The following is an 18,329-nucleotide window of genomic DNA, read 5'->3' on the forward strand; positions in this document are numbered from 1 at the left end:
AAGTATATAAATAAAATATCAATTATTAATTTTAGTTATAAAATGGACGCCAGGATAATTGCTTTTTTTCTCATGTCTATGGATATTAGTTCTTTAGTGGGATATTCTTCCCATTCCAATAGATTAACTATTGACATTTGAATATTCCCGCGCTTCAAGTCGCATGTCAATTGTCGGCGACGATGAATCACAGATTATACATTTCAAAGATAAAAGCGATTATACATTTTATTTTAAAATTTGATTAACATATTGAGTAGAAAACCATTAACCATCAATGAATTCAATGATAACACAAAAAAAGGAATATTATTTTATTATTTCCCACATCCGCCTTTAGCGCAAGCGGATCGCTTAGGCGCTTTATAACTTGACGAAGACGAACCACCGCACAACGGAAGATATTCTGTGGACAAATATTTATAATTTTAGACTAGCTGGCCTGGCGAACATCGTACCGCCTAACAGTCGATTCTTTATTTTTTTTAATACTTATTTTACTATTCGGGACACCGGTCTAGCTAGTAAGATAAAAAATTAAGTTGATAAGACAACAAATACATTATGTCAAAAAATAAAAATTTACCTTCCCGGAACCCCTCCACTAACACTTGAACTTTATGATATGGTATTAAAGTTCAAATTGCCTTTAAATATTATTACGAATATTTTGTAGAAAAGTGTTGTTTTTAGACTTTTTCACTAAATTTTTTTAATTTTTCTCTCCGTAAGAACCATCCTCGTACTTCAAGGAATATTATAAAAAAATAATCAGACAAATCGGTCAAGCCGTTTTCATGTTATGTCGTGACAACGGAAAACGGGTTTCATTTTTATATAATTTTAGATTATATATAGGTTTGGAAATTAAACTATGCTTTGAACATATCAAATCTATAGTAGCTAGCTTTCAAATATAAAAAAAGAAACGCGAAAGTATCTCTCTTTTCATCTTAGCGTCATCAAAAATTGATAGAAAGAGACAAAAGAGTCCTTTTGTTAAAATTATTGCAGACTGATTTAGGAAATTTGATGGACACAATCGAGTCTCAAGTTCAAATTCCGGATAAAACAAGAACAACAATAACTTTCTCACCTCCATCACTCGGATGTCCCACTTTCTGTCCCCCCTTTGACCCATACTTTTCTAGTTTCGCCAAATTTTCCGCGCGTTTTCGTTTTTCTTTCTGAAATTGGTGAAAAATTTTCAATGCACTTTAAAAAGGAAAAACTATTTTCTCAATACCACTGTATTATGTATACATCGACACACGAGTTTAACTCGAAATTAATTGAAATGCCATCCTCATCATCATCCAGCACCCTAAACCACCTCAGTTGTTTTTGTTAAGTGTTTTTGAATAAGAATATGATTTCATGCTTTCATTTAATAAACGTCACCTTCTTCTTCGGACACATGCTTGAAAAAATTAAGCAACTTGCTTAATTTTTTCAAATATGTACTAAAAGCTAAAACCCCAGCTTATCAAGTAATTCGACACTAGCAAACGACGAGGGGGGGTACGTGCGAGAAACTTTTAGTGTAGTGTGCAGTCCCTCATATCTCAAAACACTTGTATAGTGAAGTACCACTGTATTCTGACAGACTGACATAACATTTATTACTACCGAAACACACACACAAAAACACACATAAATAACAAAAAAAATTGTAAAGGAATAAGGTACATTTTAAGTGTGTAATGTGTGTGTGTGTGTTGTGGTAGTAACTGGCCCAAGCTGTTATGCTGTGGATCACACGTGTTTCACAGCGCTGGTCATTCTGCCAGAGACCACAGCAAAAGTCAAAAATAATTTTTTCATATAGGGACACTTATGAATGTCAAAAAAGAAATATATATTAAATGCTTTTAATTTTACATTTACTGCCAGTTCTCAAATTAAGGGCGTAGAACGGAAGAGAACAACTTGCAATGGATTTAAGTTTAACATAAAATCAGCTGTCAAAATTATATGTTGGTCAACAAAGATATTTAAATTTTAGAAACATGGTAACATTTTTCCGTTCTCACCTCAATGTCCTCTTCCTTCTTCTTTCGCGATGCCTCCTCCAACTCTCTCTGCTGTTTCTCGCGAGTTCGCTGTATGGCCTCCATCCGAGCGAGATATAAATCTGGATCTAAAAAGAATATTCTATAAATATATTCTTCTAAATCTTGGCCTCAGATCTATACTGTTCCAGCAGCCGTCAATTTAATAGGAAAAGTAATTTCTTATAATCTTTTAAGTAACCTATATTACTCACTTTTTGTGGCTTCGTCAATGTCCGAGTTGGCTTTCTGCCATTGGAACCACTTGAAACCAATGTATACCACTAGCAGAGTGGAACCAAGTAAGACGGGACCTGCACTCCATAGTGAATCTAATACTGAAAATTATTATCCATAAATATAAGGATGTGTTCCCATAGTTAAACATTCAATTATTTCTAACTTTTATTGGCAGAAACCATTTTAGATCAGTTACCTAAATATATGATATGACAGCATATTATCTGATATGATAAATAGCCTGTAAAATTATGTATAAGTGAAATGATACACAGAAAAAAATCATAACAAGAGATCCTATGTCAACAAATTAATTTTGGCTAAAAATACTGTGCAAAACACTGTTTTGTTTCCATAAGCCTAGAATTGGCAAAGAAAGGTAATGGTAAAGGTTTATAAATAACTGTTTTTAGGAAAGAAAATTTAAATTTTAAGCTGTGCAACATTTTGTTGATAAGCATATAAGTCTACCAGCAAGCTACAAGCTAATAGGCTAGGACTATATGCAAGTATCACAGAATTTTAAAATAATGTACCTGATGTTTCTGTGTCTGGTTCCATTATATACTCTTCCTCGATAAGTGGGTCCATTTTAGCTAATATTTGACAATCACACACACTAAAATAAGATAATTCTTAATTTAATTGTTTTTTATAGTATATTGTAAGTACGGCATGGGGCACCAACTAAAAATATTTTATCTATTGACAGTACCTAGTTGTATCAAACATATAAAAAAAATTTTAATTATGTCAGAAGTTACAGAATAACCACAATAAAACTAGACAATACTTTTTTTAGTTCAATACCTTATTTTCTTAATGTCAAACTTAATATAATTAAAAGCACCAAACTGATACTATCTTTCAATTTCATAGAGTGCATACTAAAATGAATAACAAAATTCCCATGTTAACTTGGACTATTCCTGTTAAATCACAGAGGTCTATTTAAAGATGTGTGATAGATTTTCTACCCCAATACAAAGTCAAGTTTGTTCCAAAATTCATGGTGATTAAATTTGTGTTCCGCAGTATTGTTTTAATGTTTTTGCATAAACCAAAGACAATATTATAATATAAAAATCAACCCTCAATTCTAAAACTGAAATTTTTAATATATTATGACTCATGGCAGTTGATAAGCTGCTCTAAATTCAGATGTAATTCCTACAAGTTACAGTACATTAAGACTATAGTACCATAGTATGTATACGGAACATACGAAATACATTAATTTTGAATTCTTATTTAAACATAAGTCAGTGTGGATCTGATACAAAACTGAAATAATATGTTGGATCCCCTGTTGTTTCATAGATCGAAAATTATAAGTTCGTATAATAAATGTTTCACAAAATCGTATTGCGATTCCTTTTCTTGTCCTGTCAGCTACAATAATTAGAATAAAAATTCAAAATAATAAGGAAAACAAATTTTTAATGTCATTTTCTAGTTTTATTGATAGCGGAATTTTCTAGAATAACCTAGTTTCGATAATAAATTGGGAAGTACCTTCAACTCCTTATTGATTATTCCACAAAAAAGTTAATTTATTATAATCAACTTAAAAATTTTAGTAGGTCAAAAACACAAATCAAAATTAGAAACGTAGTGTTTTTACTTTTAGTAATTCTCAATTGTCAGACTGTCAGTTTGACATTATCGAAGTTGAATATTATGATAAATTTTTACGTTACAAGAGCACAGTACACTAAGAAATAGCGACTATTTTCATTAATATCTGTGTACTGAATAATATTAACTTCATAGGTTACCTGTTTTAATATTTTACTTTATAAAAAATCAAATGTTTAATGTTTAAAGTACTTTATTTCTCATTACAAAAATTATTTTTTATTTACATGAGAAATTTAATATTAAGTATATACGAACGAGATACACGTCGTCATCAGCTAACCCAATTTTAGTCTAATGGGCCCATTCTGATGTGTGTCTTTAATGCCCTTTTGAACTGATCAAACACGCTAATGTTACGAACCTTAGACGGCAACCGATTAAACAATTGCACACCCTCATACCTAATAGATCTCTTTAATAATTTGTGCGCGGCTTTGGCAAGACAAGCAAACTCGCTCGGCGAGTATTGCGTGTAGTGGTGTATTTGATTTTATTAAATGATAAGTTACTATTTAAAGAGTTATTTAAATTTTTTTTAATAAGGATACAGGTACTATAAACATATAGTTGTTTAATCGTCATAATTTTAGTTTCATGGTAGATTTTATTAGTAGGTGTTAAAAAATTGTATCTGAATAGTGCTTTTATTAATTTATTTTGTAGTGTTTGTATTGGCGAAATTTTGTTTTTGCATGCTGTACCCCATATTTCAATTAGGTATATGAAATGTGGCTTGACTAAACAATTATAGATCAAATGACGTACAGATTGCGGAATGCATTTAGATATTGACCAAAATCTGCCTATGGTAGGGGAGCCCACGATGCTAAATGGGGATTTACTCGAGCGTCGTAGAGACCTATTGGGATGCAAAGCTTAGATAAAAAGAAGAAAAAAATGTTATATGATAAATTCCTTTTCATCGGTGGGGGAAGCGGCTATAGATAGTTAAATATGTAAAAAAAAACTGTTGCATGGACATCCTCGAGCGCGTCAGATATTGATAGCATCTATGCCCTACGTATTTTTAATAATGTACGTATGTTAATCTGATCGTTTGCATGATGCGGGTGGTTGTATTTAAGGGTTGAAAATTAAAAAAAAAAAAAATTTATCGAGCGCGTCAGATTTTCTAAGGGAGTGTTAAGTGCACCAAAAAAAAGCTCTCATTCACTAATCTGACGATTTCGATGGGACGCAAACCCACAGCCATTTTCTTAATTTGCAAAAAAAAATCGCAATTTTGAAATACTCAAGCGCGTCAGATTAAGATATATGTGGTTCATCTTTATGTTCTAAACGTACTGTCTCATAATCTGACGATTATCTAGAGGGATTCGCCTGATCTGCCAAAAAAAAAATAGAAAAACGGTTCACCTAAAGGGCCATCCCTGCAACTTCCCGCTAATTCCATTCCTGGGCGCTTAAAATTGATATTTTGAGCTCGCTGAGTTCAAAGAAATAACATTTCTATGCATTTGAGCTCTCCCAGCTCGAAAGTCTGATAGAAGTTTCATAGAACACTATTTTTGGAATTTTCAAACCGCAATAACTTTTGAATGGATCAAGCAATTTTCACGCGGTTGGCGGCATTCGACGCAGTTTTATCATCCTCATAAATAATTTTGCAATTTTTATTGATCGAACCACAAATTTCGGAGTAATCCCGAAAAAACACTTTTTCGGGTTTCTTTCGTGTACGATATCTCTCGAACGAATCAACCGCTTTTGACCAGCTTGGTGGCGATCGACGTGGTTTTTCAAGCTCAAAGGCGGATTAGTTTTTGAAGTTGATCGATAAAGAAACCACTTTAAAAAAAATATTTCTTATTTTTTTAAGATTTTTCAAAATTTCTCAAAATCTATCGGTCCGAATCGGTTCAAATTCACAGGAAATGTAATTTTGAGGGAAATATTTAGGACGCCGTTTAGTAGATTCCGATCGGTTTAAGGAAATGTAGGCATCACGCAGCTGCACGCATTTAACTTTATCGACGAATTTTTGTTATTTCGGCTTGCGGAAATCGTCAGATTATATATTTTTCATTATTCTTGAATTATTTCCTTCAAAATAAAAAAAAAATTAGCTACGCTCGAGAATGTCGAGATGACGTTTTTTTTTTACAACTTTGTTGCCCTCCCCTTTTTTTCCGTCACTCTCAAATTGTCAGATTAGTGGAATATACACTTTTTAGGATGTAATTAACTCACCCTACCTTAATCTGACGCGCTCGGGAATTTCTGATGGTCAATTTTTTTTTACTAAACTGATCCTATCTCCTTCACGTGCGGCTTTATATATGGGCCTCATATTTTGTGGAGGTACTTAACCGGGTACAACAATCCCCCTATATTTTAATCTGCCGCGCTTTAGTAAATCCCGAAATCCCCTCTTGGGCTCCCCTACCACTATAAGTGATTTTAGTTTGGTAATTATGTGTGATATATGAAAGTTCCATTTTAAATTTGTATCCATTCTAAGACCCAGATATTTCTCCCATTTTTTGTTATTGATTTCAACGTCTTGAACTTTAAGCGTTTAAAATTCATCTTATTAACTGCGGAAACTGTTTATTTATTAAGCTGCGTATACATTAAGCGCGGCAAACCATCGAACTTTGGCGCGCGCGGCGGCCGCGCTCTATGTAGACGGGGTCGCCGCGCGCGGCGACTCGAACATTGCCGCGCTCGAACGTGCCGCAGGTCGATCCGCTCGCTGTTGGTTTTTGAGACCGCACCGCATCAAAGGAGCTTCAGTCGTTGGCTCGCGCGCAGTTGGGACGGTTATAGGTTTGGTCATTTGGCTCGCGCGGCGAATACGTAAAAAAGGGTGCGTGTACTTATGTACGCGCGTAAAGATCAGTACTCACATACGGTATTACTCGATAGTTTTACTCGAAGTCGACTAAAAATCAGCGTGTGGACCGGAAAACTCACAGCTCGAAGGCTCGCACAGAGCCGGCTCGATGGAATGAAATGAAAGTAATTTCCTTCGAACCTACTCAAAGCGAGCCGTCAATCTTGAACGTGTGTACGTGACTGCGAGTGCTTCAGTCTGGTATTGTTTATCGTGATTGAAACACGTGTTTTTAAGAGAAATGGATTTGCGAGTTTATTGCAAAAGCGCTATAGAAGACTTTATTAACACATAAAGACAGTGTGAGTGTTTATGGAATGTCAAGTCCAAAGATTACTCCCACAAAAATAAGAGAAATGAATGTTATGATTAATTTCTTTTCATTTTCTTTGATTTCCTTATAAAGCACTGTGAGTCTTGCTAAATACAGCCTCCGTCTCCTTTGTTGCACAGACATCCTTTGGCACGAACGGTTCGGTGAATACTGAACGGCGCGCGGCGCGCCTCACTCGATAGATCAATGCTCAATGTGTGGACGAAAGCGCATGCCATTGGTTTTACTCGACAGTTTAGCTCGATCGTGTAATACCGTATGTGAGTACTGACCTTAAGAAGTTATACTTCTCTGGCATTATTAAAAATAGTTTTTGATTGCATGCAAATAATTAATTACAATTAAATAATCAAAGACTGGAAAAGGAGTCATTATAGTCAATAAAGTTCAGTTTACATTTGAAAAATTAAATAAATAAATATTTATTTTTCTTTTATTTTTTTTACAAATAAGATGGTGAATCACACTGAAAGCGGCAGCCGCCCGATCACGCGCGCCCATACTCGCAGGTTTACAAGAGTGAACTGGTCTGACTATCCGCCGCGGTCTGTTCGTGATGGATCGCCTGCCGCGCGCGGCAGTTACGTCCAACTAAATTTATATCTACATATTGGCTCGCGCGGCAAATGAACGTCAAATCTGGTCGAACATTGGCTCGCGCGGCTGCCGCGCTTAATTTATACGCAGCTTTACTTTCCCCAAGAATTGTCAGCATTAAAAAAGGTAAAAATATAAACAAACTATGTTTACAAAATATTTATATTTCGTCAGTTTGGTTCGGTTTGCCAATGGCATCATAACTTAAGGTAATGTTTTACAATTTATACACATTTATCCACAAACATTCACAATATATTCATATACAAAAAGATTCCCTGTTAAGCTTGTATTAAACTATACATAACATGCATTTATACTGTTGCAGACATAACGCGGTAAGAAAATATAAATGTATTCATCATGATTGATGAACCCACTGTTTTCAAGCTACCAGGATGGCGGAGAGGTGCAGTTGTTAAAGATTGATTATTATGCAATTTATATTGCATTGTCAATATCTCAATATATATTTCACACCTTAAATTATATTCTTCAACTTACTACCCCCTGGGCCACCCTGGCTTTAGCTGCTTTATAAGAAAAAAATATCATATGTGATTGTTAACAACATACTAGCATTTTAAAGTTTAAAACCAAATTTACAATTTGTTCGTCAATGTAATCTAACAGTGGTCTAAACCAATTAACACTTAGAAAATTGTGCGTAAGTACTTACAACATACCACAGTTTCATGTCAAATGTCAAACTTTTGTTCTATTGGAAACAATGACATTATAAAAATAGTTTATAGTTTGAGCAGATCGTTTTATAAAAACATTTCATATCACCTATTGTTATTATACAGGAATTACAAGGCAGGACTAAAAGTGGGCCCCATTTTAACGTAAACTAATGGACAAACACTGAAATGTTCGGGCAGTAATGTCAATCACATGTTTGTTTCACTTAAATAAAACATTTTATAACCTCCATCGATGTCAGCCAACAAGGTTTTAAGACTATAGTCGTATTTTTAATTAGACGAAGCCAACTGACAGTAGCTAATGTCACTTTGTAAAATAATGTTGCCATATTTAAAGTAATAGTGATGCGTTCAGTTCTTGTTCAATCAGATGAATGAACAATGAGTGTGAATAGTCAATCATTCAAACAATAAAATAATATTATTTCTATTTCAAAATTGTATAAAAGTGCTCTGATATAAGTTAGGTACTAGTACTATGTAACTACAATCAGTTTTTTGACGTCTTATTGCAAAGCGCGGCGCGGCGACTAGTGCCATCACCGATCATTAATTCAGGGGTTTTTACTTTGTCACTATTTTTATTTCATTAAAAACTGACAACACCGTAAACGTCAGTTGACTTCGTCTAATTAAAAATTCGACTATAGCTATTTTGTCTTTTATTCATCGAAATAATGCCATTTATAAAGAAACTTATCAATTAGTAAAAACAACGGTAGTGAGACGGTACTTAAACTTAACACAGCTTTGAACACATTACCACTAGAGTCTTGTATCCCTTAAAACACTAAATGTGGGTATTTACAGTCAACGGACGATCACAGTAAAAACTTTTGAAGTCCACTAAAATAACACAACACTTATTCCTTAAACCGGTTAATTGACTAAAAATCTTCAACACTTGCTATGGAGAACTGAGCTCCTATGAGCCTACTCGGCCAGGACCCGTTTGACCCGCCCCCTGTAGGTGACGAAGAGGGGCGCCAGCCTCCTGAGGCCCATGAGAAGCCTGTATTATTCCCGTAACAGCCCTCTCGCCTTGGCGGTGAGTCGTCGCACACGTCCCCGGGAGGAGATCGACACTGGCCCGGGACCGGATGAACCCCCTGACCCCGCCGGGGAATCCCCTAAAAAGAAACTAAACATATAACAAAACAAAAGCCGAGCTTTCCATTGCTATTTACAAGGGATGCTGGTACCGATATTTCGACGATACAGATACCGGCAAACATCTTAAACAAATGTCCTTGACTGCGCAGAAGCGATTTTTAAGGCGACGGGAGAGTGATGTGTCGATCGCGTGATTGGTAAATTAGTTGACGTCTATGTCGCAGATGCGCAAACTTTCCCCCACTACCTTGTTTAATGCTCAAGAAGTGTGCCGGTTTCTGTACTTTGGCTTTGCCGATATATCGTCATTGTAGATATTATACAATATACAACGATACTTTTCAAATTTCGCGTTAAACAAAGCAAACGCACATCTTTGATCTAGTTCGTCGCAAACGAAACACGGCCTATCTATGCCCGGGGAATCCCCGCGTTTTATACAGACAGACTTGCGTAAAAATCTTGCCAATGTTAAATTTAATTATTCACAGTTATTTATTTTTATTTATAAACTAATTTTAATAACTAAACCTTTAATCTTATTCAAAGTTTGTGACTGTTTTTATTCTTTAATAAAAATCAAAAACTTTAACCAAACTCGATATATTTCACCTTACTTTAATTTCACAAAGCGTTGGTATCGGTATCGACGATATTTCAACAAGAGTATCGATATCGGTATCGATACTCTTGATATAAGAGATATCGTCATAGTATCGATGCATATTTAGTATTTACTTACTGTTGTGGTGATGGGAGTGTCCGTTGAAATAGTTGTGGTCCTCGTTGTGAGGAGCTGCGCTTGCGCCGGGCACGCCCGTGCCCTGGGCATGATTCTGCCTCCTCCGGGCGAACAGCCTCTGATGCCTCTGGTGGTCCTGATGATGAGGCAGCCTCTTGCTGATGGCGGCGATGGAGTCTTCTTCGCTGTCTTCGTTGTACCGCCGAGGGCTTCGACGTTTTCGAAGAGAAACACCCTTCTGTGGATAATCAGAATATACATATTAATTACTATCTACAATAATAAAAAATAGGGGTTGATCGTAGAGGGTTGAAAATTAGGGGTTGTTTGTATTTTTGTATGCTGACCGTAAAAACAAAAAAATTTAGGGGCATGAAATATGGATGTTGTCCGATTCGCAGATCTAATATGAGCACAAAATTTCACGAATTTCGTGTCAAGCCATTTCGGAGGAATTACACCGTGACACGAGAATTTATGATATCAAATAATTTTTACATTTCAAATTTCTTTGAAAATTAAAAATGGACCACAGATTCCATTCCTCATTAAGGATTTATGCTCACCCGATGATGAGGTCTTCTCGAAGGTCCCGCCTCCACTTCGTCTCCTTGCCGCTGTCTGCAATGAGTTTCGTACCTCATTAGTCAAAAATCATTTATTCATATAGGTAACACAATGTACACTTATGAACGTCAAAAAAAATGCTTCTAATTTTACATTTACTGCCAGTCCCCAAATCAAGGGCGTAGAACGGAAGAGAAGAACTGACAATAAACTCTTCGCCACTCTTTTTAATCACCAAGTTTTTTGTTTTACACAACGTTTGTAAAGCTGCAACCATTACACCATGTTCCACATGACATATTAAATATTTATTTATACTTTATTACCTTATTCAAATAAAAAAGCAGGTTACAAAAGTTATAAAGCATCGGGCGGTCTTATCGCTAACTAGCGATTTCTTTCAGGCAACCCTAATATGGAACAATAAAAAAGAAACAGCTACAGTGGGTAGAGTACAAGAAACGCATAATTAATTAATAAAGAAAAAAAAACATAGAAAACACTTTTTTAACGGATTTGAAGTTATGTATTATTATTATAAATTTACAATTATTTAACATAATTTTAAATTTATCCGACGTTTCGCGTGCTTTACAGCGTGCTTGGTCACGGTGACTGAAGACAAAAGGTGTTGGATGTTAAATAGTTGTAAATTTATAATAATACATAACTTTAATCCGGCTAAAAAGTTTTTTCTTTAAATAAAAAAAAATGTTAAATTGGCTACCCTGACCTACACTTTATAGAGCGTAAATATATTTGTCAAAAACTACACACAAAAAAGTTCAAAAGTACATAAATTTATTTATAAAAAAAAAACACAAATAAATAACATCGACTCCACTTATTAGACGCGAGACTATTTGAAATGAGTGCACAATTTAGAATGCGCGCTCGAATTGCGCTCATTTTTTGAGGACGTTTTTTAGATGTTGATTGTGCATCTTGGGTTTTTTATATATCAATGATTTTAACCAATATTACTTACAATCATTTATAATGTGATTACTATCAATAGGTAAATTATTCTATACACATAACGCTTTTCTTTTACTGGCCATCTTGACAGTTTCTAAGTTTGTCCGTTTAGTAACTCAGACCAAAGACCTAATTACGAGGCAGAAGAAAAAATATCAAAAAGAAGATTTTTAATTAAATGTATGAACAGCTAGAATAATATCAATTGGTAGGGAAATCCATAGCACAAGTAATAAATCATAATAAAATAAATTAAATAACAACAGATTTCGTCATGATCGCAAAAAAATGTCGGATTTGTAAAAAATCCAAAAGTCCACTTTTTATTATATTTGGATTTATAAACTAAATATTACATTAAAAAAATCCATGTGTTTTAAATAACAAATTAATCAGTGACGGATTTGATAGAAGCATGTGATTTTTCTAGAAAACTGTGTAATTTAATGTTACTATTTTTATTTTCATTTCAAAATTACCCCTTTTGTTTGCTTGTATGCCAATTTTCATAATAACAGATCATATAAAATAGTTATGACAAAAACTAACATGATTATATTATTGAAGTGAAACTTCTTTAGAATCGTTGTGATTTCAAACCGGATGCAACGGAAAAAGCGACAGTAAAAAGAGACAGACACATAAATTAATAGGATTTGGCGTGGGAGAGAGTGAGAAAGCGACAGTAAAAAGAGACAGACACAAAAATTAATAGGATTTGGCGTGGGAGAGAGTGAGATGGGAAGAATTGTGCAGTGGTTAAACTTTAAATTGGCGTGTATTTGATCATTTTCTGAATTAAAAAAACATAGATGTGCAAAAAAAGTAATAATCATCGAATTTCAAACTTCCATTATTTTAGTTTTTATCAAATTAAAGATTGATATTGATATTAAACTTATAAATTAAAATTTAACATAGTCCTACATTTAGTTAGTGAAAAAAGTATAATTTACATATTATTCATTATAAAAACTTTGTTTTTGATGGTTTCACTTCTACCACGTCCACACAAAACTCTATCAGCAGGAGGCATGAAAGTACCTGTACAACAAAACTCTATCAGCAGGAGGCATGAAAGTACCTGTACAACAAAACTCTATCAGCAGGAGGCATGAAAGTACCTGTACAACAAAACTCTATCAGCAGGAGGCATGAAAGTACCTGTACAACAAAACTCTATCAGCAGGAGGCATGAAAGTACCTGTACAACAAAACTCTATCAGCAGGAGGCATGAAAGTACCTGTACAACAAAACTCTATCAGCAGGAGGAATGAAAGTACATGTACAACAAAACTCTATCAGCAGGAGGAATGAAAGTACATGTACAACAAAACTCTATCAGCAGGAGGCATGAAAGTACCTGTACAACAAAACTCTATCAGCAGGAGGAATGAAAGTACATGTACAACAAAACTCTATCAGCAGGAGGCATGAAAGTACCTGTACAACAAAACTCTATCAGCAGGAGGCATGAAAGTACCCGTACAACAAAACTCTATCAGCAGGAGGAATGAAAGTACATGTACAACAAAACTCTATCAGCAGGAGGCATGAAAGTACCTGTACAAAACTCTATCAGCAGGAGGCATGAAAGTACCTGTACAACAAAACTCTATCAGCAGGAGGAATGAAAGTACATGTACAACAAAACTCTATCAGCAGGAGGCATGAAAGTACCTGTACAACAAAACTCTATCAGCAGGAGGAATGAAAGTACATGTACAACAAAACTCTATCAGCAGGAGGCATGAAAGTACCCGTACAACAAAACTCTATCAGCAGGAGGCATGAAAGTACCCGTACAACAAAACTCTATCAGCAGGAGGAATGAAAGTACATGTACAACAAAACTCTATCAGCAGGAGGCATGAAAGTACCCGTACAACAAAACTCTATCAGCAGGAGGCATGAAAGTACCCGTACAACAAAACTCTATCAGCAGGAGGAATGAAAGTACCTGTACAACAAAACTCTATCAGCAGGAGGCATGAAAGTACCCGTACAACAAAACTCTATCAGCAGGAGGCATGAAAGTACCCGTACAACAAAACTCTATCAGCAGGAGGCATGAAAGTACCTGTACAACAAAACTCTATCAGCAGGAGGCATGAAAGTACCCGTACAACAAAACTCTATCAGCAGGAGGAATGAAAGTACATGTACAATAAAACTCTATCAGCAGGAGGCATGAAAGTACCTGTACAACAAAACTCTATCAGCAGGAGGCATGAAAGTACCTGTACAACAGAAGCGGCGTTTCGTCATCGCTGCTGTACTGCTGAGGTCTGTCGGGCTTGTAGGAGCGGTCGGACTCGTAGCGGGCGGCGCCGCCTGAGCACCAGCCCGAGTTCGACCCGGAGGAACTGCTGGACGACGAGCCGTCCGTGAACCTTTCTCGGGTTCTAAAATAGAAAACGACTCGTTAAGGTGATTTTTTTTAAACGCGTACAATTTATACATTTTCCACCAGTAGGTTTTTAAATAATTAATAAAAAAATCTGAATAAAGAAATTTTAATTTTGTTTTTATTATGCCTACCGCCTTTTTTATTGGCGCCATTTGCAATTATATCTCCCCATATATCAATAGAACCTATACTAATTGTACACTTTCAAAATTCAAATTAAACATCCAGAATTGCAGACTCGCCAAAAAGCTTCTCCATCCAAGATGGCGACGCACCACGCCCTGTGACGTAACATGCTTGTAAACATGTAAACATACTTAAAATTTTTACGTCTCCCACGAATTTAAACTCCGAGACATGCGAAATCCTTCGGTTTTTTGCATTTTTAACTCTGCCAGCTCTCAATTCAAGGGCTTGAGCGGGCAAGAAGAGACTCCGACACTCTTTTTTATTCTAAAATACCTCACCGTTTGCCAGGCCTGGAGTCCCTCGGTCTGCTCCCTTCGCTGTCTTCCGAGCTCTTCGAGCGTCTGCGTTTCCTTGAGTTGCTCTGTGGAGAATTCAACAAGAGAAATAAATATCCAAAGCTTTGAGTTCGAGCTCTACAAACCTGACTTCGATAGGTTGATAGCGTCACCGCCACGAAAACAAAAAAAAAATATTTTTCGAAAAATGATCTACTATATGCAACTTTACAGAAATTGGTTAAATAAAGTTAAATTAGATAAAGTTTAACAAAAGGCTTTTAATATCACAGACTTGAATACAAATAATACAATTATTTCATTTTACCTCATTACCACTAAGATTATTACAGAATTTCATAAATTGTAATAGAATTTTTAGTATCATTGTTATCGTTATTATATATTTTTGTTACTAAAGGCTTCGAATCTCTTCGGATCAACCGTGGTAGGGACAAGAAAAAGATGGCGCGTAACCCAAAAATGTGTGTAAATTTTTTTCCAACGCCGATAAAGAAGTTTGACTTCAAAAAACGTGTGTGTACTTATGTACACGCGTTTAGGCGTAACAAGATAAAATCATTTCAAAAATTCGTAGAAGAAACGACACGAACAATAGAAAAAGGTATTCAATACATTGAAAGTTTTATTATAACGCATTATCTTAAATAAAGTTTTTTTAAATATAAAAAAAAATGATTTCTATATAATTAAAGAAATGGACATTTTTAATTTTAGCATACAACATATTGATGATAGCCAAAGTATGATACAAATATTCTTGTAGAAAAATTTACGTACAAATAAAGCATCAATAGTTGTATAATATAAAAAAGTGCGTGCGTACAAAGTACACATGTCGGAAGTGAAACTTCTTTGAAAACTAATTTTTAAGTCTTGTTCATATTTATACAAATCTAAAACTTTGGATTTCCGAGTTTTAGAGGGAGAGAAAAAGGAATTAATAAAAATTATAAATTTAATTGTCATTAAAATATTAAAAGTGTCGAAAATTAATATAAATTATAATACGTAACGTACTAAATACGTTTAAATTTATAATTCGTCAAATTTGAGATTTCAATAAATAATTTTGCATAAAATTTAAAATCTAATATTTCATAAATTCTCTTTACGAAATTTAAAATTCCTATATAATAATTCACCCTTCTCACTCTCTCTCGATCGGTCTCAATCGCTCTCTCCCTTTCGGCAAAAACGCTGCACATCTTCATAACGTTCCGTCAAAATTTTACCCTCATGCGCCTAAAGAAGTTTCACTTCAAAAACTATAATGTTGACTGTAGCTAACTTCAGGGTGTCGGTTTTTTGTGACGGCGTGCGCGCGCATTGTAAAAATTTACTCTCATCATTTTTCCCTAACGCGCCAAAAGTATAAGTAAACTTCTAAAAAAAAAGTAAACTTCTGTAATAAAAAGTATAACTTCTAAAAAGCAAAATATCAAAGCTCGAACCTGCAAATGATTCCTATTCCGATGTCTCCGACGCTCACTTCTCGCGTTGCTCTCTTCTTCTTCGTAGGTCACTTCCACTTCATCTTCCACCAACTCCTCTTCGACCACCTGAAGAAATTCATCAATTAATTTCAATATTCGTAAGAAGGCTCAAATGTCACATATTTAGTCCAATGCCCAAGGACCCAAGAATTTTTAAAGTGAAACTTCTTTAGAATCAGTAAAAAGAGACAGACACATAAATTAATAGGATTTGACGTGAGAGAGAGTGAGATAGGAGGCATTATACAGTGTATAAACTTTAAATTAGTTTGATATATGAGATAATTTGAACATTTTCTGAAATAAAAAAACAGATTTGATGAAAATTAAATAAGTAAGTCAAGTAAGTAGTTTAATTATAAAATTAGATTATTTATCAATTTTATTTACAAATCATTAGTTATAGAAACTTTTTGAAGTGAAAACTTCGTACTACACTTAATTAAAAGTTTATACACTGTATAATGCTTCCTATCTCATTTTCTCCCACGTTGGATCTTGTGAATTTATTTCAAACTTTTATTTAGTTTTTACCAAATTAAAGATTGATATTAAAGTTTTAAATAAAAATTTAACATTAAAATATTTTTTTTTAAAGAAAAGATCCTACATTTAGATAGAGAAAAAGTCTAATTTACATATTTTAATTATAAAAACTGTTTTTGAAGGTTTCACTACTACCACGTGTGAATTGGACACATGATTTTTTTATTGTTTTTAATAAAGGGTAGTCATCGCATTTCATGGACGTCTTTAGCGGGTGCGTTCCTGGCCTTTGAGGGTGGAAACAATTGAAGGTCGTATTTCCCAGGGGAGACCCAACCTGCAGTCGATTCCACAGTTCGTTAGTTACCTGTATTCTGGAATATGCGCTGGAGTCGGAAGTGCTCCCGTCAGCTATGCTCTGTCTCGCTGGCATCTCTTCCTCGGACTCCGATTGGTCGACGCCATTCGTCTCGACAAACACTATAAATGGAATATTATTATTGGCAGAGATAGAGAGATAGAGAGATGTCCTCAAACTCAAATCTTTATTGCATTCCTTATGTTCATATTTTACACGTGACTTGACATTTATTGCAAGAATATGGTACAAAATTGTGTAAAGTGGTACAATTTGATTTGACGACTCATTGGTCTAGTGGTTAGTACCCCTGACTGCGAATCCATGGGTCCCGGGTTCGATCCCCGGCTGAGGCTAACATCGATGTGATGATTCTTAGGTCTTGGGTGTTTAAATATGTATTTATATGTATATCTATCTATAATATGTATGTATATCCGTTGCCTAGTACCCATAACACAAGCTTCACCAGCTTAGCATGGGACTAGGTCAATTGGTGTGAATTGTCTTTTAAAAAAAAAAAATCGTAAGTTCGCATATTCTGCCACACACAATGGCGCGCATTTTTTTCTTTAAAGGAATTTTACATTATTAGTCATATAAATTGGTCAGTTCTTATATTATTTGTATTCTACATATCATATGTTATTAAATTACAGTGTCTCACGCAAATAATCATCTATTTTATTATACCAAGTCACTTTTTAAAGACTCTAGTCGGAAGATATTTTTATTCTTTTGATAAATTATTGTCATCCATAATTGCCATACAAAAAGTGTTTTTGTTTTTTGTGTTGGCAATTTCTCCCCTTCTTTTGTTTATTACGATAAGCACCTTGGTCAGTCACAGCAATGTTGAGAGAGGGCACGATTTATTATAATTAATTATATTCTTATAAGATACATTATTTGTTTCGTATATTTGCTGTGATTTCTCGTTGCGAAAAGGAGGTACTTAACATTTTTAATAAACTTTACTTTTATAAAGAAACTAGCTGCCCTCGCGAACTTCGTTTTGTTAAATGTGATTTTACGTAGGCTACCTTTTTAGTACATAGCAACATGGAACATTTTGCTATGCTACCCCAGAGAGTGTATCTTAGCGTATCTGTGATGAAAAAAAAAACGTGTGGCACGCGGGGACTGCCGCGGTAAAGCTATTGTATAGCAGTTTTATCAACTTGTACAATTATAATTTTTCTTTGATATTAATTAATTAAATCTATCAGACTCAGACTAACACGCCTATATAGTCTTTCTCACTCT

At 34.7% G+C, this 18,329-nt stretch overlaps 2 protein-coding genes across 4 annotated transcripts in view; both read right to left on the reverse strand.

Moving 5' to 3' along the window:
- Window positions 1–262: 262 nt before the first annotated feature.
- Window positions 263–3,964, reverse strand: LOC125058739. The gene is made up of 6 exons (XM_047662878.1): window positions 3,807–3,964; window positions 2,828–2,910; window positions 2,267–2,389; window positions 2,034–2,140; window positions 1,097–1,187; window positions 263–406 (listed from the first exon to the last, which is right to left on the reverse strand). The coding sequence occupies exons 2-6, from the start codon at window positions 2,880–2,882 to the stop codon at window positions 318–320; spliced, it is 465 nt and encodes a 154-aa protein (XP_047518834.1). The 5' UTR covers window positions 2,883–2,910; window positions 3,807–3,964; the 3' UTR covers window positions 263–317.
- Window positions 3,965–8,978: 5,014 nt separating this feature from the next.
- Window positions 8,979–18,329, reverse strand: part of LOC125058526 (bromodomain and WD repeat-containing protein 3) — a 35,223-nt gene continuing 25,872 nt past the window's right edge. For 2 of the 3 annotated variants that reach the window (XM_047662615.1, XM_047662614.1), the window contains exons 33-39: window positions 17,073–17,185; window positions 16,178–16,285; window positions 14,706–14,788; window positions 14,069–14,233; window positions 10,849–10,903; window positions 10,283–10,520; window positions 8,979–9,557 (exon numbers count right to left, since the gene is read on the reverse strand). In XM_047662615.1, the coding sequence (XP_047518571.1) occupies window positions 9,445–9,557; window positions 10,283–10,520; window positions 10,849–10,903; window positions 14,069–14,233; window positions 14,706–14,788; window positions 16,178–16,285; window positions 17,073–17,185 (875 nt within the window). In that variant the 3' untranslated portion in view covers window positions 8,979–9,444. Of the gene's footprint in view, window positions 9,569–10,282; window positions 10,521–10,848; window positions 10,904–14,068; window positions 14,234–14,705; window positions 14,789–16,177; window positions 16,286–17,072; window positions 17,186–18,329 lie in introns of all 3 variants that reach the window. The other variant, XM_047662616.1, reaches the window with a different exon arrangement.

The sequence above is a fragment of the Pieris napi genome, chromosome 18 (genome assembly GCF_905475465.1).
Source record: "Pieris napi chromosome 18, ilPieNapi1.2, whole genome shotgun sequence".
Classification (NCBI taxonomy): domain Eukaryota; kingdom Metazoa; phylum Arthropoda; class Insecta; order Lepidoptera; family Pieridae; genus Pieris; species Pieris napi.